The 26,625-nt window shown below is 44.2% G+C and overlaps 1 protein-coding gene across 1 annotated transcript in view; it reads right to left on the reverse strand.

Moving 5' to 3' along the window:
* Nucleotides 1-245: 245 nt before the first annotated feature.
* The window catches only part of TTF2 (transcription termination factor 2), a 36,175-nt gene continuing 9,795 nt past the window's right edge, over nucleotides 246-26,625 (reverse strand). The window contains exons 4-23 of the mRNA XM_054564733.1: nucleotides 25,711-25,777; nucleotides 23,875-24,870; nucleotides 23,459-23,573; nucleotides 22,936-23,118; nucleotides 21,209-21,336; nucleotides 19,704-19,785; nucleotides 18,118-18,237; nucleotides 16,740-16,890; nucleotides 15,018-15,123; nucleotides 13,042-13,223; nucleotides 12,160-12,313; nucleotides 11,743-11,834; nucleotides 10,854-10,936; nucleotides 10,316-10,449; nucleotides 9,338-9,508; nucleotides 6,183-6,241; nucleotides 5,152-5,302; nucleotides 4,352-4,434; nucleotides 2,966-3,040; nucleotides 246-592 (exon numbers count right to left, since the gene is read on the reverse strand). Of these exons, the coding sequence (XP_054420708.1) occupies nucleotides 448-592; nucleotides 2,966-3,040; nucleotides 4,352-4,434; nucleotides 5,152-5,302; nucleotides 6,183-6,241; nucleotides 9,338-9,508; nucleotides 10,316-10,449; nucleotides 10,854-10,936; nucleotides 11,743-11,834; nucleotides 12,160-12,313; nucleotides 13,042-13,223; nucleotides 15,018-15,123; nucleotides 16,740-16,890; nucleotides 18,118-18,237; nucleotides 19,704-19,785; nucleotides 21,209-21,336; nucleotides 22,936-23,118; nucleotides 23,459-23,573; nucleotides 23,875-24,870; nucleotides 25,711-25,777 (3,277 nt within the window). The 3' untranslated portion in view covers nucleotides 246-447. The remainder of the gene's footprint in view (nucleotides 593-2,965; nucleotides 3,041-4,351; nucleotides 4,435-5,151; nucleotides 5,303-6,182; nucleotides 6,242-9,337; nucleotides 9,509-10,315; nucleotides 10,450-10,853; nucleotides 10,937-11,742; nucleotides 11,835-12,159; nucleotides 12,314-13,041; nucleotides 13,224-15,017; nucleotides 15,124-16,739; nucleotides 16,891-18,117; nucleotides 18,238-19,703; nucleotides 19,786-21,208; nucleotides 21,337-22,935; nucleotides 23,119-23,458; nucleotides 23,574-23,874; nucleotides 24,871-25,710; nucleotides 25,778-26,625) is intronic.

Genomic DNA, 26,625 nt, shown 5'->3' on the forward strand with positions numbered 1-26,625 from the left:
ATGAGAGAACCAATCAGTTGCCTCCCACACCCACCTGACCAGGGATGGAACATACTACCCAGGTACATGCCCTGACTGGGGATCGGACCTACAACTTTTTTTTGATGATGCTCCAACCAACTGAGCAACCTGGCCAGGGTGGCAACAGAGCTTTTATGGAAGTTATTGCGCAGTTCTCCCTGAGTGTTTTCCACAATTATCTAACGCTAAAACATTTTCTTTTATCCAAAGTCATTTATTGGGGTGTATGTCACTCATTAAGCTGAATAACACGACTGATTGAGCAGCTGGTTAACATAACAGATCCTCAATTCTGGAAATAAGAATAAGCCTTATTGTGAGGAGGGCGTAAGGCCTGGTGGTGAATGGGATGCCAAGGAGGGCTCAGAGGACCATGTCCTGGTACCAACCAAGAGGGGCACCGCTCTGAGCTCCATAAACGGGAGGTTAGATGCCGAAAAGGACTTTGAGGTCAGCCAGTGTGAGCTTGGTGACAGATTCTCCAGATCCTGATAGAATCTGTTTGGCCAAATTTCTCTTCCTTTTTTGGAGCTGCAAGATCTTCTCTTCTACTGTTCCCTCACAAACGAATCTAAAAAACAGAGAAGCAAACAATCATAAACCCAAAGCAGCATATCTAATAACATGTTCACACTTCTATTTATGCTGTAGTTTTTAAATGAAGTTTCTTCCTTCATCTAAGCTTTCTTAGGTTTGGTTAAGAATTCTATGTTTAGGCAATCCAAACAACGCTGACTATGTATATATCTGTTTAAAATGATATGACTCAAATCAATTGTTTTTTTCTTTCTAAAGCCAAGGTAATTGAGAAATGCCAAAATAAGCAAAAGATATTCCTATCCAAAAAAATGTGGAGATCCAGCTTTCACACAAAAAGCTCCATCTGGATAAGATCAGAAGGCCCAGAAGCTTATCAAGTTTCTGGTAGGTATGTGGGCTGGTTTAAAAATAGAGTATCTTTTTTCGGGGCTAATTCACACTGAAAACAAGTTTTATAAACTGAGGAAATGCCACTGTTGACATCCACTCACTCACCCACTGCTGATTAAAAATTCACTATATGCCATGTGTACGTATGGAGAGATTAATATAGTCTTGCTCTCAAAGAGAACATGAGAGATAAAAATAAACAACAATAATGGAAATACGCCCAGTGCACAAGAGGAGCAAGAGGAAATCTGCCCAGGCTACTGAGGGAAGGCGCCATGGGAGAGTTAACGCTTCATGTGTAAGTTGGAGGATGTGCAAGCGTTTGCCAGATGGAAGAGTGGGGAGGGCACCCTATGGCCTGGAACATATGTAAAAACCACAGCTGAGTTGTAAAACATGCTATGTGGGAGGAAGATCAAGTCATCCAGCCTGGCAAGGGCAAAAGTCAAAAGGAGTCCACCATGCCCTACTATAATGGCAGAAGCTCAAGAGGCCGGTGGGGCCAGATCCCAAGTCGCTTTGCATGTATGTGAAGAAATGTAGATGTGAAGGAAGGACAGGGCAGTTAGGCTGAGAATGAAGGGAATAAAATCAGTGGACTCAGTAGGTGAAAAGTGAGAAAGAGGGAGGACTCTAGCTTCTGGCTCCATGATTCAACCGTGGCAGTCTTCCCAAAGACCCAGAATTCAGAGAATAAATAGCTATGAGGTGGTAGGAAGAAACAATTTCAGTCTGTGACACTGAATCCCTGGTGTAACAGTAGTTACTACACAGCAAGTTATCAATGGGTATTAGCTTTATGAGTCAAATGAGATGAATGCATGAATGAATGAACGATGGGTGAGTATGTGAATGGTCAGATCAGGTATTGAGGAGGGACTGGATATCTAGGTCTGTAGTTTAGGCGGGGTCTTGGAACTGCAGATACAGACTTTGTAGTTACTAGAGTACTTAAGACAAGATCCTTAAGGAAGGTGCGCCAAAGTAAGAAGAGCACTAAAGACAGGAAAAGTAACAATGGCTATCTTTGGCAAATTTTCTAATTTGTTGGTGCCCCTTAACAAGAGCAATTTCACTGGACCAACAGGGGCAAAAGTCAGCTGGTCAAGGTTGAGGAATGAATGGGAGGTAAGTAAGTAAAGACAGTGATTTCTAATTCAGGAAACGTGGCCCCAGAAAGGAAGGAGAAAAAGAGGTCCATACCTAGAGAGAGGGCTGTAGCATTAAGGCAGACTTTGTTGCTTTTAAAGAGATCCTCAACAGAGGAATAATTTATAAAACTACTGGCTTGTGCTCTTCAAAAACGTCAGTGTCATAAAACATTAAAAAAAAAAAAAAGACTAGATGTTGTTCCAGATAAAAGGAGACAAAAGAGTTGTGAGTGATGACAACAGAAAGCTAAGCAGGATCTAGGATTTTCTTTTGCTGAAAAGATCATTGAGATAAGTGGAAAAATAGCTCAGGTTGTAGCATTGTATCATTGTTAACATCCTGATTTTGATAATTTTATTGTGGTTATGTAAGAAAATGTTCTTATTTTTAGGAAATGCACACTAAAGTATTAACAGGTAAATAAGCATTATGCCTGTAACTTACCCTCAAATGGTCCAGAAAAAATGTTTATACACACCTACAGAAATTTTTCGTATTATTCTTATAAGAATTCTTACATTCTTTTTTTTTATATGTCTGGAATTATGTCAAAATAAAAGTTGTAAGCGAGAGAGAGAACAACAGAGAAAGGGAGAGGGCCTTGCATGGGCTGCCTGGACTGAGACAGGGCTCACCATTATAGACAAGCTTGCTCTTCCTTTGCGGAGGCCAACTCCAAGGTCATCCCCAAATCGCCTGTGTTCCCTTCCTGACTGTGAGCACTAAAGACGATGTGCCTCCAGAACATCATTAGTCAAGTGATCACCAAATACTTTGCATTCTAGCAAAACACTAGCCAAGAAAGACTTGCGCAAAAGCATAACTTGGGAAGGGTCCTAGGGCCTGAGTGACCTTTACTTACTTGTGTATGATAACATCTTTCTGCTGTCCTACTCGGTAAATTCGGTCACAAGCTTGATCTTCCAGTGAGGGATTCCTGGTAGAAGAGAGGTAAAGTTCAAAGGTGCTGACATCCGAGGCCAGGCATGGCCAACTCCACAGGCAAATCCCACCCACAGTCTGTCTTTAGTATGACTCTACCTAACAATGGTTATGTTTTTAAAGGGTTATAAAAACAAAGAAACACAATCCTACAATAAAGAATATGAAACCTGTGAAATAAAGAGAGACACATGTAGCCTGCAAAGCCTCAAATATTTAGAGAAAAAGTTTCTAGATCCCTGTCCTAGGCTACACTGGCCGCAGAAGTTTAGTGTCAGATATCCTCCTGCCCCTAAGGAGAAGCTGGGGTCACTGCTGACAGGAACTCAGCGCCACCATTGGTTCCCGCCTGTAGGTAACAGCGGTGACACCAAGTTCAAACTCAGTCACTAACTAGCTGGGTGATCTTGGGCAAATGATCATCCCCAACCCTCTCCATTTCAGGTTGCTTCTTGGAAATACGAGAGCTAGCTAGTGATCTCGAATACCTTTCTCAACTTCCATATCCTGTGCTTCAACTAAGGAGACAATTTGTTTCCTTCTCCATAGATTCTCATTCTCAGCTCCAAACTAGTCTCTCTCCTTACTGCTTGAAAATCTTAGATAACATTTCTCCACTCAGAAAATAGCATAATTCCCAGTCTGCCTTCCTCATTCCCATGTATAGGGGAGTCCCAAGTAAGACCTATCATGCTCCAGGATGATAACAGGCTGGCTCGCTTGTGCCCACCTGGGCTGCCCGGAGAATCGGGCCGATGTGCAGCAATCCCTGACTAGCATAACTGGAGAAGCTAATTCGGACACTTTTTCCTAAACACATGCTAACTCATTTATCTGACTTCCAGGAAAGGCGCTACTACATAGGAGGCCAAGGGCAGCATGTTGGGTGTATTCCTAACAAAGTTAGAAAATTCCTCCCCCTTTTCCTTTTAGAGTAGCTGCTCCCTCTTTTCCAGGGTTGAGAGTTCCCTGGACGTCAACAAATATGTCTGAAATACGGTATTTTGAAGACATAGAACTGAGGGGTATAGCTCTTAACCATAAGGGAAAGCCCTACATCCCTGGAAATAGGTGTTAGAATAACAATTAAATGAATGGACAACTTTCAGTAACACTGGAAACCTTGCTGGCTCAGGAACTGAGGGCTGTCAACTAGTCCAGCATCCCGTTAAGGTCTGCATTGGTACACATGTGTGCAGAGGCATCCTCCTCACACAGAAAGAGCACAGTCGACGTAGGGAGGCCCTACTACCACTCGAGCCTGCTGCTTCCCACTGATGACTCAAGGAAAGTCCCAGGTCCTTACCAGTGCATGTCCAGAAGAAAAAGATGGTTTCCTCCTGTTAGACTTAAACCAACACCTCCAGCCAAAAGAGAGATTAGCATAACCTTCAAAAGAAAGCACACCATTAACTTCACAGCATTTGGTCTGATAATACGCCTCTCCTTCTGACTTAGGTTCAAGCCCCAGATCAATATAGATGAGCACTGTGTTCCTACCATATTTCCTTCTGCTGTTGTAAAGGCACTACTTTGAAACTGTGACGTGCCTCGCCTTTGAAAAAATTCTTACTTCACATGTTTTGGGTGAATGAATTTCAAAAGATTGCGTGCCTGCCAAAATATACAAATGCTCCATCTAGAAGGCTGCGAGTGGTTAGCTCAGTAAACTTTCCTTTAACCAGATGCTGTCTATTCCATCAGTGGCTGCAGCCCTGCCCCCACCTCTGCTATGATGCTCCTGCCTATCACTCCCCAATGCTCTCCACCTTCTCACTATCCGTCATTAGATGCCTTCGTTCTCCCACTTCCCCCCCTATTTCCTCATTTCCGAATCCCACCTGTTCTGCAAGGCTTGCCTCCCCCACAAAGATGCTCTTGATCCAAGCCAGGTCTGCTCTCACTCTCCTTTTAGCTCTCATATTTTATTCTCTTTAGAGTATTTGCATACTTTGATATGCACTCCATAAATGTCTAATAAATTAGAAAGACCTGGAGGGATCAAAGCTATGAATATATTTAAACTGAGCTGCTACATTAGAATTCTCTGTATAACGGAGAAAAATTTGCTCTTAGTCATATAACTCCGATGTGACCGGCTCATACCTGCGGGCCTCTGGAGCTGTTAAATGCCTCCACCAAGTCTATCCTCTGTCTGGGGCTGACAGAGCCGTCGATGGTGGTGAAAGTCAGCCTGTGCCTCCTCAGGTGCAACGCGACAACCTTTAGCATGCTGGTCCACTGAGAGACGATGACACTGGAAGGAAGGAATAAACAAATTACCAACCCCCCAAACAGATTCAACTCGTCTGCAGGGCTATGATGCCCCTATAATTCTTAGCATTCAGTTGTCAAATGTGGATGAGGAAAGGCCTTCTGCTACCCAAGGGGGAAAGGCACACACTTAGGTCATGTTTTAAGATTATAATGTAGATAAATAAATCAATTGTAACATTTTTAAAAAGATTATAGTGCTCCCAGTTGTTTCCATATCCAGCCTATGATGTGTCTGGTGCTAACTGAAGTCAGGATAAAGCGGGGACTAGACTACACGCAGCACTGCGGCCTCCGGCTGCCCGTGCGTCTGGTGTTCACGCGGAAGAGCCGTGGCCCTGCAGGAAAGGGGCACAGGTCCCTTTCATAGGAACAAGCTACCAGGACTTCTCTACTCCCTTCATTCAACCACTCCATGCTGTTTAACTGGACTTTTAAGATTTTAGATCAAAATATTTCCCATATACAAACGCAGACGTGTAACACACGTGTCAGTGGTAACAAACAACAAACGGACCCCCTGGTACCATGCCCCCGGCTCTGCAGCGGCTCCCTGTCTGCGCACACAGCTCTCCCGTCTTTTGCTTCTGTTACTCCCTGGATTTTCTCGGGCACTTCTCTACTTTTAAACACTCCTTCCGAGGCTTAGCTCACTCTGAGCCTCTAGGGCTTTCCTTTTAAATCAGTGCCACAAATATTTTAATTAGAAATCACAGAAATCATGTCTTTTACCTCAGTGTTTTCTGCGGAGCATGATTCAAGGTCCTTGATATAAAAAGCTAAGATTTATAACTATCAGCAATACCAGATTTTCTTTAATTATTTTACAAGCAATACTGGGATAACGAAATTAACACATTTACCTCTTTTGGGACCCTGAATTTCGGTGGATTGCCTCCAATTCTGCCAACAGAGATGAAATCTGGAAAAGGTGGTATTCACAGCCGTAGGGTTAAGCACTTGCCTCCATTGTCCCTCGTCTGATGGCTGAAGCGGTGCCCTGGATGGTCTCTCCGCTTCTGGCCTCAACCCCCTCTGCTCCACTCTCCCCTCTGCAGCTGGAGAGCTACTTCCAAAGTATCAGTTTGTCACTTTCTCCACTGGCGAAAGCCCCTTGAGTGGCCTCCCCCTGAGCATAAAAGCCATGCTCCTCACAACGGCCCTTGCAGCTCTGGCCTCTGCTTGCGTCTCCAGATTCATCTCTCGCTAAGCCCTCCTCAAACGACACTCCTGTCATACCAAAATTCTTCTTCCCCCAGCCATGCTTTGTCTCATCTCTGTCCATTCTGTTCCCCCTGCCTAGAACACCCTTACATGTCAACTTAATGTCGCTTCTTCCTGGAGGTCCTGTAACGGGGCACAGCCAGAGCTCCCCCAAAGGGTATCTGTAACAGGGTCCAGAGATTGGGGTGTCCAAGAAAAATGTACTCTCCCCACCCCAGGGCGGGCCGCCATGGGGGATGGGAGCCTTGGGGGGGGCACTAAGAGACAGTTTGTATGTCAATAGCAGGATAGCTTCATTCCTCATATGCAAAGAGGGTTATTTTGCATATCACCAAAGCTAATCAGAAAGGTTTCAAAGACTTAATATAGAATGTAACTGGGGGAGAAAGAGGAGAGACGGGGGCCTGCAGGAGAGATGGAGGGACACAGACTCTGGGGAACAGCGTGAAGACCACGCAGGAAAAGAGGGGAGAAAGGACTCTTGCTAGTGGGCCAGGAGAAGGTGCCACATGGTTATAGATTAAGAGCTGGAGATCGCGGCGACGCAGTGGATGGTGCTGAGACCCGCGAGAGGCCTGCCTAGCGGAGCCCCGGACTTCTGTTCTTTTTCTTCTGAAGGACGGTACCCTTGACTGGCCTGACTGGCCTAACTGGGCAAAGGGGGGAAGGCAGGACGGTGTGTGTGCTGGTGGTTGTTTTGAAGGGATTTCGAGGTTTAAGGGTGACATTTAGCCATTCATCAAACCTGTAAAACTTTTGAATAAATAGTTCCTCTCCTTTTCACCAAACTCTGCCATTCAGAGCCATAATTCCAAGGGCGGCTGGCAAAGGACCCACAACCGAGAGGTCCTGGGGAAGGAGGGTGTCGTTTCGGTAATAGCATCTGGGCACCCCCTCACGGGTCCTTTTGTTTGGTAACAGTCCTTCCTAGCCCCCCAAGTATGGGTTAGGTGCCCACTGCCTACGTGCTACTGCGGCACATTTTGTTTCTATTACCATGGTCTTTTTCATACTGTGTATTAGCTGCTTATTTAATCATCTCTTGTTTTCATGACTCGAGAAGCTCCAAGGTGGCAGAATCCGGTTCATTTCTGTGTACCTTGCACCTAGCACATTATTAGATCACAGAAGGAACTATCCTAACATTTGTGGAAGGAGAAAGTGAAAAAGCTTTATCTAGTTGAATTTCCGCTCTAAATGTTGTTGAAGAAGAGGATGTGTCCAGACCGAGGAACAGTTGCTAAAGCTTCCAAACGAGCTTTCTGGAGATTTATAAAACCCCTCAGGGTACATTCGAGTCCACAGGGGATCAGTCAGTGAGAACACATGGGCATGCCTTTGGACAGCAGCTCAGTTCATTCTTCCTGACTGCTAACGTGAACGGCCTTTCAAAAGCCTCTCAAGGGCCCTAGAGTTCATTCTCAGAATGGTGGAGGAGGAGGAAAATTAGACTAAGAATCCGAGGATGAACAAAGTTCTTCCTCTACCATCACATGACTGTATCACTTCGGAACTCCCACTTCAGAGTTCAGGTTCCTCATCAGGAAAAGGGGGCTGAGCCAGATGACCCGCCCTCTGCCCCGACACTCTGCTGTCACGGCGGCGGCTACCTGCAGACTCCCCCCACAGGCCACCGCTTCTCAGTCTCAACAAACATGCTGATGCCCGGGCGGCAAGCGAGTCACAGTATTGTCCCAATTTGAATTAGTAGGAAGAAAGCAACCAGGTACGTGAAGTGTGTAATATCTTGGCAACTCAAGGTTCTGGAAAGTGCTCTGATTGCCACATGAAAAAGATGGTGATGGGTATTCAGAGAAAACTGTCATGAGAGCAGGATTCATGGTCCATGTGCTGGGATCAAATTCCAGTAACATTCTGCTTGAATGTTACTTAAGCAGAATGAGCTTAGGTTTACATTACCAAAGAAAACTCCCTTCTCTTCATAAAACAACCTAAAGTGGCATAAACTATTAATGGGCTTATGCTAAAAATCCTTGTGAATAAATATTACCTGAGTATTAGACAAGGCACGTGAATTATTAGGAGTATAAGTTTTAACCCAATAGCTAACTTTGAAGGCACCAGGACAGAAAGTCTGGCCACATATGGTGCTCTTCTTATGCTTCTCTGTTATTACTGGTAAAGACCTAGGTAAATATTTTTAAAATTTAATTAAACATATTCTGAGTAACACCATTCCCTTGGCAGTGACCTCCTTTCTCGTTACATCTGTAAACAAAGCCTTTGAAGAAAGAGGTGGAGGCTGGGAATGGGTTTAAGATGAAAGGCAGGACTCAAGTTACAGCATTATCTCGGTCCTCTGCTAACAGGCTCTTCAGCTCTAAGGACCTTTAATGGAAGTGGAACAGAGTGACTAATGAAGACAGAGGGCTGGTAGGAAACATCATTTGCAGATGGAAGGCTTTCAGCAAGTCAAAGCAATTGGCACCCAGATGTATTAAACCACCCCCAGGGTCCAGCCTTTGTTGTTCTCCTTTAAAGCTTGCCCGAAACAGATCTCTCGCTCACTTTGGCCGTTGCTGCCATAAGCCTGATAGGCTCCTTTCCCAGTGACCCACAGCAGAAATTCTGCCTTCATGCCTGAGCCGAATCACTCCCCAAAAGGCCACTATGTAACTTGAGTTTTATTTGTGAAATAAGATCAGAATTTAGGAGTAAAGGGAGAACTGGACCAGCTACCATCGAACAATCCTAGTTCTGCCATCAAATGGCTGTACCCTCCTGGCCAAACATGTGAGTCCAAGCCCTTCCTCCAGAACAGAGGTGACAGTACCTTGGTGCTCTCTCTCGTGTCTTCAAAAAGCTCCGTGTTGAAGCACTCGCCATTAAGGGAGACGGTGGAAGCCGGCTCTGAGGGCTGGGGCTCGGACAAGGTCAGAGTACCGAGCTGCTCCTCCAGGGAAAGGAGCAGGCCCTCGCTCTTCAGTTCTGTCGGGTCCAGGGCCTAAGCAGGGGACAGACGGGGAGGGGGGGCCGGCAGGAACAGGTGGGTCCCTGAGGCAGCGAGCCATCTGACTTTTCAATGCCGTGCTGACCGTTAACACTCCACCCAGTGAAACGTCTTCTAATTTATCATCAGTATCTCCTCAGAGAAACTCTGATTAACATGCAATTGTGCAAGTTTTTTCACCAGATTAAAGATAAATCAAGTGATGGAACTTCTTAGTGACATGCCAGACAGATTACATGATCATTCTTTTCCCCCGACTAGGACAGTACAGTTAATTAAGCCACTGATAATCAAGACACATTACCACAACTCCTCACAAGAATAAAATACTCCCTCCTAATTATGGATGTCTCTCTCCAATGTAAAGGCAACTTTTACAATTGTATAAATAATTGAGTTTTCATACATTAAACTTAAAAGCCCTAATACTGCCTGATGGCAGGGGAAAAAAAGTAACTAAATTAGCTTTATGAGCATCCTAAAATACCAAAGTATTCATAGTTTCCTTTTTAACACAATGCCACTTTCCATTCTTTAAAAAAAAAAAAAAAAAAAAAACTTATTTAAAACCAAACAAACAATAGAAACTGTTCTCAACACCATGGGAATTACCAAGATCAATAAAGATTAATATAAAACAAAGTAAAATAAGGAGTATCCTCTTTTCTGCCCCACCAAGACCCAAACCCCACACACCCCTACACCCCATTTTCCTTGATCCAGCAGACTGGGTCCTAGAGGGAAGGACTGAAATGGGTCCCCAGCAGTGGCTCTGGGTACAAAGCGAAAGGCGTTTCTTACCGACTTCAGCAAGGAAAGATGACAGCAACACTGGCGGAGCCTCAGCAACAGCGACAATATGTGGACAGTGCTGGAGGGCTGTGAGTCTGCGGCCACGGGGCATCCAGGCCCGCTGGACCCAAACTCCTGAGGTACTGCAGGAAGAGAAACAAACCTCAGTAAACAGTAAGGGTCTAAAATAGAGGAATATGGGGGCGAACCGAGAACTAAATGGTGCCATTTTGAACTGCTTTGATCTGAGGTTCAGTGACATTGTTTTATAACTTATTCTGTAACAAATAAGCCAGCTGAAATGCTGGTTTTCTTTCTAAACCTAGGTGTATTTAACTGAGCAGATTTTGAAAGAGATTTAAAAAGAAGCTTAGGTTACCAGGAGTGGCGTTTACGGATCAGTATGTTGTTACACTTCAGTTTGAGGTTCCTAGCTGAGGTCAAGTCTCTGATACCAAGAATTCACAGCCTCCCACTGTGGTGCTTTTATGACTCTGAATGCACATTTTCATTAGTTATGTGTGTCTATGAGTGTCCCACTTCTTACCTCCACTGAATGGATTATCAGGGCTTCGTCCAGATCGGTTACCCCCGCTTTCTTGTCTTTTTAGATAGGAATGTAGAGCTGACCTGCCTCAGATCAAAAAGAAAATGCACATACATATAACGTTCGCTACAACCAAATAGGTTTGCAATGGTTACTGCTTAATTGTGCTTGTGGTAGGACCTTAAAAAATTGTAAAAATGAACTTAAGTGACCCGGGCTTATAACGAGCATTGGTCAAAAGGTATCAAAAGATAACTATGAAAAACCAAACCATTTAAAAATGAATAACAAATAGTTGATATATTAATACAAAATGCTGTAATATTTAACGTTAATATGCAGAATACTGATGTATTGATATTAATTTGTATATTAATTATATTTATGAATATTAATAAATATAAGGTATACAAAGAAAAAACATATTCATGCTGGAAGCAAGAAGTATTTGGAGAATAAATCTGGATTTCAGGGGAACAAGAGTTTTAGAGAAAGTACAAGACCAGGTGACAAGGATTATACAGCAGGTTTTGTTGTGTTTTTTTTTAAAGTTCCAAGGAGATGCTGAGTAATTCACCAAAGATCAAAGAAATGTCATTTCCCCATAGGGCCAGTGAGGACCCGATGACCTGGCACACAGTGACCACACCCTTGCATGTCTATGCGAGGAAGCCAGTGAAGGACAGGCGCAAAAGCCTTCAATGTGTGACTGAGACAAAGTGAGCTGTGCAGGCACAAGGGGCAAGAAAGGGAGAGCATGAAAACAGGAACACGGGTGTCCACCCGACCAATACTGTCATAAACACAGTGTGGAAACAACGGGACTCATTGCCAAGCAGGACTGAAAAACAACAGTCCATGTGAGAAGGTGCTTCTGCACGGCACACACCTTGATCTTGCAAAAAGGACACTGTAAACAGTCTCTTCATCTTCAGAAAGCTTTAAATGGTGCAACTGAAATTTCCGCTGGGGCAGCATCACCTTGGAAAAGTAAAGGAGAAAAAGCATCTGGGATGAAGTTACGCAAATTAACTGAATAGCACAGAGTTAAGTCCCAGAACTGACACTGGAAATCTAGTCAAGCCTAGAAAGCCGCTTCCATCCTTCCCTAAAGAGGAGGCTGCCGTACACTCAGCACAACAGGACTGCAGTGACGCAAGGCACGGCACAGCAACCCCGGGGCCTCCACAGAGAAGTGGGAGACTCAGGGGCTCCTCAAGCATAGCAGATGGCTACTGAACCCAAGACAAGGACATGGTCACCATCCCTCCCCGCCTCCCCCATTGACACACATAAATGTGATTACCAAGGGCTTGCCGGTGGAGTCCAGCTGGTCTTTTGTTCTCCGTAGCAAAAGGCTCTTGATTAAAATACTTAACCTTTCACCTCCTTTCTTTGAACCATTGTCAACCTGGCTCTTCCACAGATTGAAATCATCAAATGGAGAACAACGGAGAAATCTTTTTTGTTGGGGAGGAAGGACAGAGAGTAGGAAAGGAGAAGTGTGGGAGGATGGAGTAAAGGTTCAAAGGAAGACGTCAGATGAAAAACAAATCAGATTTTCTGTCACATCTGTCATCCCATCATTTTAAAAAGTGAATTTCATAACAAAGCTCTGCTAACCAGATCAAAAGGATCCAGGTCAGTAACAAAAACTACATTATAAAAATGTGAATTTTCCCATTAACAATGTCTGTGTCATCACGACAGAACATATAACCAATAGCTAGGATTTATTCCTAAAGCTTCAAAGGCTAGCGAAGAAATTCCATATCCTCTTACAGGCTGACTTTAATAAAAGCAAGTATTTTTAAATCAGAATTCTTTTCTGTTTGCTTCAAATAAATTATGGTCCTGACCCCTGGTCATATGCTTTAAAGAAACAGCCAAAAAACATCCACTGTACTGAAGAAAGATGACTTTAATTTAATTGTTTCCTTTAATTTAATCTGTCCTATATTTTTTCCATATATAGTGGCTGAGTGTAATCAAAGTCCTCTATCAGCCAGTCAATCAACAGATTATTTTTCTCATAAATATTCATTCTTTTGCCCTTTAAAGGTCGACAGGCTTGCCGTCTGCTTCGGGAGATAAGCTGGCACACGCCGCAGCTTTATCATGACACATGAAATGATTATGAAGCATTAATGACAAGGTGCACATTTACACAATCCCAAAGTTTACCCACTTCAGCAGTGAATACATGTCCAACAGGTTGTTCTGGATGGGGGTCCCAGTGACAGCCCAACGGGCACGGGCCTGCAGCTTACACACGGCGATGGAAGTCTGCACTCGGGGGTTCTTCACGTTGTGAGCTTCATCCAGGATGACTCGCGCCCAGACTATGCGAAGCAGCGGTGTTGAGATACCCTGGAAGGAACACCAGTGAAACCCAACAGCACTATGGGAAAATGTGTATGTCTCAAGAGGATAAGGGGAAATAACAAACAAGCACTGAGGACCCACTCTTATCCCCAGGTTTGAGGGTATACTGAAATAAGCACTGAGCCTAAGAAACCAAGAGTGGAAACTCTCAATGGGTGCAAATAAACAAGTCACTTGAGAGCCCCAATCCTTGAGCTTAAGATGCTTAATAATAAAATGTTTTCTGATTTGAGTTCTCATCTATGCTTTCAACCTACGTTTGAACAGTGGCTATGGGTTGGGACTACACTAGGCACTGAGCCTGCAAATTCACTCATTCAATAAAATATTTACAAAGTTTACAAAAAATTCACCACAAATTTATTGGAAGTCTACTTATATATGTAAGATACTAGGCCAGACAAAAGGGCAGCTCCTACCCTCAAAAAGCTCACAGTCCAACAGCAGGAGAGAAAAGCAAGCATCAAGACAACTACAACAGAGCATATATGCTGTAATTGGATAATTCAGTACAGACCGCAGGAATCCAGTCTTGTTCACTGCCGTACCCGACATCTGAAACAGCAGCTCAATATCTGCTGAATAAATGGAGTGCTGTGCCATAAGCAAGCATGGGAGATGCATTTACCCAAACGAGGAGGCAAAGCATTCCATTTAGAGGGAGAACAGAGGCACAAATCACAACAGCAGATGGCAGAGCAGCGCACATCCCTCGGTACAGCGGAGCAAGAGGTGCCACAGGGTAGGCTGCGTGAAGATGAAGAGGGACATGCAAGCAGGACAAGGTCATAAAGAGCCTAATATATTATGTAAAAATGTTATCCTGAAAGCAATGAGGAACCACTGAGGGACCTACAGTTAATCATCTGCAAAAAGTTGGAGTTTGTCATAAGACGTCTCCATTCTAGAGATCTCCCCAAATAAAGTAATCTGCGAATATTCTATTATGAAAACATATGTTAAAGGTGAATTCCTAGAACAACACTCTATTTTCATGAGAACAAAAAAAGCCCATCATCAACGTATGTGATCCAGCCTCTGCCCCAGACAGCTGAGCCTCTCAGGGTGCACAGGCAGACATCTGGGGTCTTCCCTTGGTTTTCATTTGTAGCCTTATAATTTCAGCCCCTTCTCCTGAGAGGTGGAGAGAGGACTGATACCAAAATACCAGTATTAAAATACTAGTCTTCACACTAAATATAAAACATATCCTGAGTATACCCCATAGGCTCCAAAATAAAAATTGCAACAAAGTGAGGTTTTCTTATAATCATGTGGTGACCACAATTGCAATGTAGTTATTAGTTCTTAAAAGAAAAAAAAAAAAAAAAAGGCAAAGCCCTGGTTGGTGTGGCTCAGTGGATTGAGCACCCGCCTGCAAACTGAAAAGGTTGCTGGTTCACTTCTCAGTCAGGGCACATGCCTGGATTGTAGGCCAGGTCTGCAGCTGGGGGCCTGCAAGAGGCAACCAATGTATCTCACACATTGATGGTTCTCTCCCTCACTTCCCCTCTCTCTAAAAAGTAAATAAATAAAATCTAAAAAAAAATAATTTTTTTTTAAAAAACAGCTAAATACTGTGCCAAACCTCCCTCTTTATCAGCGAGAAGGGGTCTAGAATAAAGGAGGGACAGAGAGTGCTTCATGTCCACAGGAGGACTGACTAGGACATTCCTGTCCTCAGAGGAGGGTGCTGCTGCCACCTCTGATGCTGTGACAAGACTCGAGGTAAAGCAGCAGAGGCTCCATCTCCACTTCCCTGGCAGCCGCCAGCCTCACCTCCGTACTGAGGTTTGTGCCTGGGACCTCTCCCTCTTGCTTCTTTGTGGGGATCTCCTTGGCCAGAAGGCTATAGGTGGTGATGACGATGTCATATGTAGAGAGGCTGCACAGACATAACACAAAGCAAATGGTAAATGATCTCTCTGTGAATGACAAGAGGCAGAATTGATCTCTTTATGAAAATGCGTACAGCTGAAGGACAGATGGCAGAATTCATTCATTTATTCCTTCATCCACACATGCTATTCTGGTGAGTAAACTTGACTCACTTGGCTTCCTTTCCCCTTACCACTGATCATTTTTACAGTCTACTCACTACAACTAGGACAGCCTCCCTTCCAGTGAGTCATAAAGGAAAATCAGCTGGGCTTGACTTAACCTTGATAATATCTGGCCGGTACAGAATGCAGGGAAGAGTTGGGAACTAACATTTAGTAATGATTTGACATAGATGATGCTTAAGTCCCAAGTAAGTAAGAGACTCTCAGAGCAGTTTGCCTTTCACCATTGATGCTTTCTCCTCTTTGTTCTAATGCATTGGTAAAAACCCATGATCTAACTTTGACATTTGGGTAGAATCATGCTGTAAACTTTCAGTTTACCTTGCTTACACTCTTTATATGCAGAGATTCTTCATAAAAGGAATAAATCTTTTTCCAAAGAAGCTTGATACTGTGCACCTGAGAGAACTTCCACCAACACTTTTCATAAAAATGATATGCCTAATTCAGACAGGCAGCAATGACTACATGTGGCCTTAGGATCATATAAAGTGTGAGAATGATTCCAATCAGTCAACTAGTATACTCTGAATACCAGCTATAATCAAAGTGAAAATCCAGTGAGATGCAATTTACTTCTAAACAGAAATTTAGAACAGAGGCAGGCCACTTCTGCCAGAGAAGCGTGCAGGCTGCCCCATACCCTCAGTCTGCTGAAGGGACTCCCAGTCACGAGAGCTGGCGTGGTGAGGGCCACCAATCTGGCCATTCCCCCCTGAAAGACTTACCTCCCTCTTCTTTAGGAGGTAAAATACCCAACCGTCAGAGGATGGCGAGAGGAGCAGGAACAACTTTGCTCCTAACTATTAGCTCAGCAAGTATTCCGCCCAGACCCTCATGCCACAATGAGGAACAAAAAGACAATTTCTTCAAAACCGAAAAGCAAAGACTAGGACTCAAATTAACAGCCGAGGAAACAATTTCTTTCCTCCTTCCTGATCATTCCTTCTCAAGAATTCAGTGACGTCTAATCCTGAACTCCTGAATCTTAAACTTCTTAGATCATTCATATATGAAAAATACAGCCGTAAAAATAAAATCAGCCTCTATCAACTAATCACCGGTGTCATATCAAGGGGCTCTGTAAGACTGGGCAACGGCCAGTCACACTGACAGAAGAAGAACGTGAATCTGGAGTCAGAAATTCAAAGTCAGGAAATAACTGTGACACAGCCTCTTCTGCCAGGGAACGCTGCCCGGCGGACAACTCGGCCGTCTCATGTCTGCTCATGCGGTGGCTTTTTGTTGTGGACAGCATCAAGCACGTAGCAAAAGAACTCCATTTTCTCTCAAGAGGTCTCTCTTAATACGGGTGAAGGCTGTTTGGTGAGGAGAGTGCTGATTAAACGAAACCTCAGGGAAAGCAGGTACGGTCAATACGATCTCTTATGCCAAGACACTGAGCCCTTCCTAGTGACTGGAACATTTCTGCACTTACACTGTTGCATGTTGGTCCCGGTTTGGCCCATGATAGAGACAGACTCTTAGTTTGTTGTTGCTCACACGTTTCTCCACCTCCTTTTTCCAGTGATGGATCAGGGAAGCAGGACAGATGATAAGTGTTCCATGGGAAATAATCTCAGTGGAGCCTCGAGAGGGGGAGAAAATCAACAGCTCATTACACCCGTGAAATAGCCTTTAACTTCTTAGAGGCATTACCTTTCTCTCAACTGACTTTATTCCTTCAATTAATATTTTTGACAGCTGCTGCTCTTATTTCTACGCATAGCTTATAGTAGAATAGGAAATGGAAGAGGTGGCCTCTTAACTCAAAATGCTTAATTATTTCATATTTTCCCCTATAAAGGTGTCAGAGAGAGAGAGAGAGAGAGAGAGAGAGAGTCTTAAAAGGGAGACGAAAGGAGGCAGTACATGACCTCAGTCTAAAATAAAGAGCAGTGCGCTTTCAGTGGCCGGAAGGCAGAAGCTGGATCAGATCCTAACTCATCCCAGACTTTATGGGGGAGTATTATTATTTTTTCCTGAAGAGCGTCACTTCCTTACATTTACATTAAAACAGAAGAACAAAACCCTCTCAGATGAGCAAGCATCACTTTGGAGCCAGTTAGCGATGGGGTATCTGTACCACTGCCCCTCATCCCTGTGTGTGTATGTATATGTACACACACGTGTGCACAAGTGCTATTTGCGCACACACACATGCCGCCACTGCCCACAGGACACTGGACCCAGCTACAGCAGTGGCCCCCGGTGGCCCCGAGAGCTGCCAGTCACGGGTTTTTTAACCATCTAACCAACTGAGAAATGCACTTGTGTACACGGCAACCTCCTTGTGGAGATATCTATAAATAATATACAGGACTTTTAAAGTACTTATATAGTCATGATATGCTAAAAACAGAGGTTGAAAAATAAATAGAAATTGTCTAGCATCTGGAAACTTCTGGAATTTCAGAAACATAGAAAATAGCTTCTGCCCCTGTGGCTCAAGTCTGAATTTGTGACAGATGCTCCTTAAAAAAAATAATACACTAACTACTTTGGATCTATCCTATAGGTACATCCTCAATGTTAACAAAAATAATCATGTTTAGACTAAGTTTTCTAGAGCCTTAGCTTTCTCCATAAAATTTTTCTACCCATAGGTCAAGGTAAGTGGATACTAAAAAAGAAAAATGATCACTTAAATAGGATATTTGGCATCAGAAATGATACCACAGGAAAGTAGTCTAACACTGTATTTCCAATAAATTAATTAAATATGACTAAAGACGTGCTTCTTTAGCTTAAAAGTTTCTGTTCTCCACTGGCTCAAATGATGTAGAAAATGGCAGTTTATGAAGGCACTTGAATACCATCTTTGGAAAGCCAAGTCAAGGCTACGTTTTTGTCCTTTTCTTTGCTTTCCTCTTGATTCTTCTGGGTCAGGATGAGTGCAATCATTGTGAGGGTTTTTCCTAATCCCATATCATCCGCTGGAAAAGAAGAGTAAAAATAGGAGAGGTAATTACTTAGGGCAAAGAATCAACTCAGCTTCAAGAAAAGAAATATATCCTACTACCTATGTTACCGGGGCTTCCACATTCCTGGAGTTATGGTTAACTCAAAGCAGTCCTCCATCCCTTTAACTTACTCATCAGAGAGGCCTAAATTAACAGTCCTTTAGGACTGCCATCGTGCCAGTCGCTGAACTTATCTAATTTACTACGTATACCCTGTAAAATATTGTCCCCGTTTCAACAGTTTAAATAATCATTCTGACATAAGCAGAAGTGTAATGTCTCAGCATGAATTTTGGTTCAAATTCTGGCCCTGCTGCTGGGCAGAAGAAGAGGGAACACAGCTATCCACTGAAATCCCTGCTTCCGAGGTTGGCCCTTGGCTGGCGTCTGGGAATTGGAAGTGACAAGAGTGGCTCACTTACAAACACGGTTTATGCTGAGCGCCTGCTTTCCTTGGGAGTATGGAATTTACAGACATCCCAGGCTGAAGCTGCCTAAGCCACAAGCTCTCTGTAAAAACCTTGTGCCCTGAATCTCTAACACGCCTCCCTGGCTAGCAACATTTCACGTGTGTTGTCACTTCTCACTGCAGGGAGAATTAACTTTGCCCTGTGTGTCTCCCCCAGGAAAGGCCTTGGGAAGCCTGTCCCTGCGCTTCCCCTGGGCTTTACCCCATGTGCCTTCTCCCTTTGTTGAATTTGATTTTTATCAAATGAAAACTATTGTATTATTACTCTTATTTTGGAATACATTATAGCCATGAGCATGACTATTTGCTATGCATCCGTCGTGGGCATTTGCCATGTTTTCCAGAAATTGAGCACCTGGGAGAATTTTAGTGTGACGAGCCCCCAGTGCAGAGCCTGAAACCCATGCCCCCCAGGCTCCCCTGCGGCCAAGGCACTGGCCACATGACCCGGGCTCCACACACCACACACACACACACACACACACACACACACACACACACACACACAAACTTTGATTCAGGTGTAAGCAACTTGAGAAGAGAGTCTCCCTAGGAAATCCTTTCTGCAGGAAGGGGTGGACACGGAAGGGCGTGATTCTGGGGCAGCAGGACCTGATGGAGCAAAGCAGCGGTGATGGTTTCCACGAGACCCTGGCTGTTACTTAGCTCTGGCCACTGCTCCTAGAAGTCTGGTCTCCAGCCTGGCTGGCTCTCCGCATCCCCCGGAGATTCTGTGGGCCATGCAGAATGAACTCTGCCTCCGCTTAATCGGCCAGAGTCGGCTTCCACTGCCCGTGACCAAGACCTGGCTGGTCCTGCGGCTGAGGGCTCTGAGCATGTTGCTTAAGCATTCTTACCCTCAGTCTCCTCATCTGTCAAAGAGGGCAGCAACCCCACAGAGCTGCGGAGGGGGCCAAATGAAACAATACAACAGTGTACTTGTCGGCTCTTTCCATGATACCAGACTTACCCAGAATTCCTCCTTGTGGCTTCTGACTTTCTCGCCATAGTAACCAGGCTAATGCCTGCTTCTGGTGCAGTAGCAAAGGGACCTGACAAAAGTAATGGCCAAAAGTCAAGTATAAACTCCTCATGAGAGGCTCTCCTGGATCGTGCCTGCGTGGATGCCACATTCTACTCTTTTCTTTTCTGTAAGTAATCCTCCTACTATTCTAGATGTCACATAAGCAGCTTTTTTCATCTTGAAGTCCTTGACTCCATCCTGTCACCTGGGGTAATCATATGCCCTGGTCCACCCAAAAGTGTGATTGACATCTGTTGTCCAGCATGTCTACCAAGACCCCCTCTCTAACCTTCAGTGAGAGTCCTGGTTTGTCTGCTTCATCAGCCAAAGTCACGTTCTACTGCTTGCAGCCAACGCCTCTGACTGGTCAGCCTGCTTTCACCAGCCAGTCGGTTGGTTTTCTCTTATTATCTCTTAAATGTCACTCTCCTCTCTGTAGCCAACATCCCAGACTGCATTGTTAGCGGTAATTTTCGGCAGTCCTTTAACTGGTACCCGCCCCTGGTCCTTCCTTACTCCGACTTATCTTGTACTCCATGACAAAAGTAATCTTCATAAAACACCCTTGCTCCAAATTCTACAGGGAATCCCTGTCTCTGAGCTAGTGTGATCTAAGTTCCCTCACCGGCGCCAGGCTCCGCAGCCAGCGAGCCTCCCTGTTCAGTAGCTCGCCTGCTGCTCCCAGCTCAGGTACTGATGTCGCCCTGTCACCGCTTATTCCTACCAATCTCTGTCCCTTCCCTCCAGCCACCATGCCCTCCAACTGCAGAGTCCTCCCAGCTATGTCTAGGCCTGCAGCTTCAAGGCACAAAGTGGGCAGGCAACAAGTAATTATTGACTTAGAGTGACTTTGCCTTTATTTCGAATCCCTTTTGCACTCTGTATACAGTCTACAGTGACTTACAATGCACTGTCTTCAAGTCATTTTCTAATTGTTTTATGTATGTTGTACATGTACTTTCACCCAAACCCGTTAAGAGGAGCAATTCCTTTGTATCCTTTTGGCTCCTACTGAAGGTCATTAACAGATCCATTACTGGTACAGACATGGAGAGCTGACCCTTGAACAATGTCGGGTTTGGGAGCACCAATGCCCATGCAATCAAAACCCACATATAACTTATAATCAGCCCTCCACATATGAATTCCCAACCACATAGCAAAAATACAGTGGACTCTTAAACAATGCAGATCTGAACTGTCTGGGTCCCTTTAAATGCAGATTTTAAGTATAAGTGGATCCACATAGTTCAAGGTCAATTGTATAACTATAAGAAAGAAGTGCTTTTTATTTCTCACTGCTAAACTGAAAAGGAAAAAATAGTGCAAGAGAAGCCACTAAACCATTATCTGTAGGTAACACATCAGAATGACACTGTGCTGAGCTGTCTCGCAGTGGCCACCCTCTTCATGGGCACTGGGACATGGTCAGAGGACATGTCCTAGCTCACCTTCAATCCAGCTGGATCCTCTGCCACAGCTGTCTCGCCAGGACATGACTCAAGTGATCGATGCAGCTCGTCAATGGCTTCACTTGTGACTTTCCACACAGAGAGAAGGCGATCCTGTTTCATAGGGCCTGTATACAGAGAGAGGTGTTACCTAAAGGTGTCACGAATACCATGTCCTGGCTATAGCTGCAAAAAGGCACGTTGTCACTTGTCAAATGATGGAGCTGAATGGACTAAAAATTTTTTAAAGTTTATTTTTAATTATAGCTGACACACAATATTGGGCTAAAAACTCTTGCCTCCAGATTCTCCCAGCCCCACAGGCTCCTCTATCCCCATTCTGGTGTATGTTTTCTTTGTTTTGTTTTTGTTTTTTTTTTAATCACATAATAAAGGATAAAATAATAGAAAGTAAAATAAAAACATAAGATAACCTGTCATACTGTTAGATTTTTCTCCAGCTTTGAAGTGGCAGAGAAAAAGAACACTATCAGTATTTTAAAAAGAAAAGGTCCCTTGGGCTGGGCACAGAGAGGCATCAGCAACAGAAAAGGCCACGCAAGCTGAGGTCAGGCAGACAGAGGCCGCCCTGGGGGCGCGGCACGAGCTGACTGCCTTCGGGGGGACACACGTCATGCCAGCGGCCCGCTCCTTCTCGGGAGCTTCTGGTGAAGTTTGTTAACAAATGCAGGCACTTCAGCTGGTTGCAATTTTAGGAATGAAGTATTCAAATAAAAGGTTTCTAGACCAATAAACATTAAACCCTTTAAATGTTAAAATGTTGTCAAAAGGAAAACTACTTTAATGGAATTTTTTCCAAAACATAGTACGTACTTTCTGTCCTTAACAATCTAACATGATTTAATCTTCCTCGAGGTGCCTGGGCACCATGGCGAGCACGGGACGCTGCTGTGACACAGGAACTCTCCCAGAGCAGCCCTGCGCGGCCACGACTCCTGCGCGGCCACGACTCCTACGCTACTGTAACAAGTACGTTCTCTCTGTCCCTTTTTTGACTGACCTTAGCTTCATCTGGCACGGAGTCGATACCCACTTAAGAACTGCGGCTCTTCGACTTTCTCCCCATCTTCCTTTCCACCCCATTTGCTTTCTTCTCTCCAGGTCCCTTCCTTCGTCTCTAGCAGTTCTCCTCTGAGAGAAAGCCGGCTCTCGCTTTGCTGGCCACTGCCAGCCTCCCTGAGCTCCTGTCTCGGGGTCAGCACTCCAGGTGATCCTATTTTATATCTGAGGCTCCACTTGGGATTTTCATTCTGCAGTTACTTCTGAATTCATCGTTTTCCGGAAAGTTCAGGATGGAAACATTAGCTACGCAGGGGGTTACTGCTCTTGGTGGGTCTATTGGCTATCAGTCTTTAGTCACGTCATTCCTCTGCTCTGCCTTAATGCACACGCAGAGGGGATACAAGCGTATCTGCTGGTCTACCTGCTTCATCATGACGTGAGTTCAAGTTTTCATCCACACTTACTAGGCGACTCCTATGTGCTGGCCACTGGGCTGACTGATGAAGGTCAGTGAACAAGGCGGACATAGGGTCTGCCCTCACAGAGATCTAAATAGCACCGTGCAAAGCTTGGCTGGGGATTGCAATCTTTCTTGCAACTCAGGAATGGCGTTTGCCATCGCACGGGCACAAAGACATCTACTCGTCAGAAGCTGCCCCCATAGGCGCAGCTCTTCCCCACGGGGCCAGGCCCCTGCACCTTACCCCCACAGCACTGATTGTGCGGCCCAGCAGCTCCCTGGCAGGCAGCCTTCAGTCCCAGAGACCCCGGAGGCTGCAGGTCCTGACCCTGCAGGGGCTTGGCTGGCACCAAATGGGGAGGGTCATGGGCAGTTTTGGTGAAGTTACTCTGTTGAGGTGCTTGAGTGTTACTCTTTGCATCCGTGCCTGTTCAGAAACATGGGAAGAACAGGTTCAAGTTCAGAAAAGGAAAGGAATTCTATGTGGAACGCGAGGGCAAGGGAGAGTGGGATGACCACTATTGCAACAAGTTAGGGAAAGTTTCCTAGAGAGTGTAGCATTTAAACAGGTACAAAAAACAACAGGAAAGACCATTGAGTCCACAGGAAATAGAACTCTTTTATAAATTACAGATGTAAAAGGAAGGTCAGAAGCAGATAACAAAATGGGAAGATGAATGAATCAACGTTCTTTATGAAGATGGCTTCTTGACTGTCTCTTGTGAAGCTCATGCCAACCTCAGGTTCTGGGGCATAACCCATGTTACCTTGCTCTGGGGAGAGGGCGAGAGCACCGAGTGCTTCCTCCAACTCCTGGATCTGCTTGAGCAACTTCTGACCTTTGTCTGGAAGCACCTGAACATTCACCGATGCCAGTGTGCTCTGAAAAACAGGTCCAATAAAATGAATCACTCCCTCTCAAGTTGTTAGAAATATAATGTTTCAGATTAAAATACCTAAAGTGCTCAAACTCTAAAATTATAGTCCTTTAACTACGTGTGAAAACCAAAACTTAAAAAAAAACAAAAGAAAAAAACCCTAGCTGACTAAAGAAAAGGCAGAAATAAACGCCCACCAATAAAACTTTGCTCACATTAACATCTTTAACTTGTTTGTGCAGTCCCCAGGTGCCCGTAGTAAGCAGAGCTCTGACCTTTAAACCAAAGCACAAGTCAGCAGTTACCTTCTTTTGTTTCAGTTGCGTCATAAGGTGCACACGTTGGGCTGCTGAGTCTGTAGGTTCTATCTTTCTGGAAACACCTGAGGCAGGAGACTTTCTTTTTTGCACAGTTTGACCAGGGAATTGAAGGTTCTCCTTCTTCTGTGAGTCCAGGGTCATGTCTAAAAGTAAGGGGCTCCCTGGCTCAGAAGAAACAAAAACAACATCATCTTCCTCACTGTCACTGCTGCCTGTGTCTGCTTCTCGCCGCCCTCCCAGGGGAGGCCCTGCAGCCAGTGGCACGGTCTGGGTCGCTGGTCCTTTTGGAGCAGGTGCTTGACAGGCCTGTGGCTGAGCCTGGAGATGGCCCTGGAGCAGCGTCTTCTGAGTGGTCTGCATGCTCCGGTCATCCTTTGCCTTTGTCTCTCTGGCCTCCTGGCTCTTGGGCCATTCTTTGTTGAGGTGTTCCCCTTCCAGGGGCTTGTTCATTGGGTTTTGGCTGTGAGGAATTTGAGGTAAAGGCTTGGTTTCCTTTTCTCTCAGAGGTTCTGATTCTCTTTGAACATAATTCTCACCCTTTGGTTTCTCCTGAGCAGATGCAGGTTTTCTCACCTCATTACCATGGCACTGTTTGGATTTAATTTCAGAAGGGTTTCTTTTGTGCGTCCCTTCAATCTCCTTTGCTTCATACCGAAGGTCTGTTTTCTCCCCTCGTGGCTGCTCTTGACCTGCAGATTTTTCCTCTACCACCAGGCCAGGTGAGAGATCTTTCTCCATCCGGCAGTTAGGTTCAGGCCTCTGTTCCTTCTTTTGATCCAAGAGCAGGTCTCCCTTTTCCCTTTGCTTCTTGTCAGCCATCTTGTCCTTCTCTTCACCTTTGATGAACTGTTTCCAGAGCTGTGGTTCTTGATTCTTGTCAAGTACCTTGAACGGGTTTCTCTGCTGGATGGAAGGATAATGAAATGGCTCAGATGCACGCTGAGACTTGCTGGTTACAGAACGCTCTTTGGAATCAGGTTCCTACAGGACAAAGAACACAATTTTAGTACATTAATGGAAACTTGACATCTAGAATGCCTTTTTTCAGGGGAAATGCAAACAGTCCAACATTTCTGAACATGCCTGGGACCATCTCTGCTTCTAGAAAAGAGTACAAGCCAAACTCATGAAGCATTTGTTTCTTAACAGTGATTTCAACACTCGGTTCCTTCTCTGTCCATGAGCACTGCCTTTCCAGGCCTCAATGAAATGTAATGAGGAAATCAGAGTGCCTTTCCAACGGCAACACCACAATGTATACTTTTCATGAAAAACTGTTCTCTCAAGAGGGACTTTTCCCCAAACTGAAATAAGGCCCTATGCTTACTTGATTTGGCTTTAGGAAGCTTTCACTGCAGGAATCTAGAATCTTAAGTTCAAGCTAACCCTCCACTTAAACAAGTCTCGTCACCCCCTAGGTCTAGTTTCTCATGTAATGGATATTTGTAGGATCTCTCCCAGTTTTCATACTCTAGGAGCTTATAAATTATCCTCAGCTTGTACCAATATTAAGGAGATAACACTCTATAAAAAGATGCTGAAGTTAGTCTCCTAATTAGGAGAATACTGACTACATTTAAGGCCTCAGGAAATACTTAGGTAAACGAAATAGGAGACAGATAAATAAATCTTGAATATAACCAAGTAGTCCTTTGAATTAAAGGTCCCCAAAGGGTCTACCCTCCTTAAAGAAAAGAACGGCCTTTCAGAGACAGTATGATGGCCAACTAGTTTATATTGTACTTCACGGTCTATTCAGGTGACGCCACAGATGAAACAGTCTTAACACAGCACGTTTGAAAACAGGTGAGTAACTCCTACCTGCCAGGGGATATACCCACACCATTGCTTCCTCTCGTTCTTACTTCTAATGCATCGGAAGAACAATCTAATGAAATGTAAAACACAAATAATCAAGGCTGTGAAAAATACATTAAAACAAGAGATAAACTTGGTTTTCATCCAACAAAACATTTTATACCTACTTGATACTGGTTTGGAAAGGTCACTTGAAACCAGTTATTCTTATATGTACCTTTAAAAATTCTCTATTGCCCAGGATATTCATAAGGGATGGAAGGTGAAATGGAGATGTCATGGTACCCAGAGGGTATGCACCAAATTATTCTTTTTACTCAGTAAAGAGTGACTGAGATGAAGACATTGACCAGTAGTAGCTGCTAAATCAGAAAAAGAGCAATACCCAGACATTATGTGTCTCTGATGGGAAGTCACAATGCTACCTATAAAGTTAAAAACAAAACAAACAAAAGCTAACCTAATCTGGTTGAACCCCTAGATCTGATGACCAATTTACAAGACATGCAAACGGCAGAGAAACATATAAAACCAGGCCATGCAGATGTAATCTGCAAATTCTTAAAAGTTGGAAATGCTCTATGACAATCAACTTGATTCCTTCAACAGATAAATTACAAGAGAAAAAATGATGGAGGGGAAACTTAAGAGACTTAAAAGAAATATCAATCAATTGCAATGTGTAGACCTTATTTGGACCTTGATATAAACAAATCCAAAACTACTAAAAAATAAACTATTTATGATATTCATGAATCTGATACAAATTTATAATCAAAGTGGTTTAAAAAACAAAAAACAGCCCATTTCTTTTAGAGCTACATACTGAAATATTTATAGAAGAAATGATATCTGGGATCTCTTTCAAAATATGGCAGGAAAAGGGTATATATGAAACAAGATTAGCTGGTAATTGCT

This window comes from Pteronotus mesoamericanus, unplaced genomic scaffold, assembly GCF_021234165.1.
Source record: "Pteronotus mesoamericanus isolate MK-2021 breed Mesoamerican mustached bat unplaced genomic scaffold, CSHL_Meso_final scaffold_99, whole genome shotgun sequence".
NCBI classification, from domain to species: domain Eukaryota; kingdom Metazoa; phylum Chordata; class Mammalia; order Chiroptera; family Mormoopidae; genus Pteronotus; species Pteronotus mesoamericanus.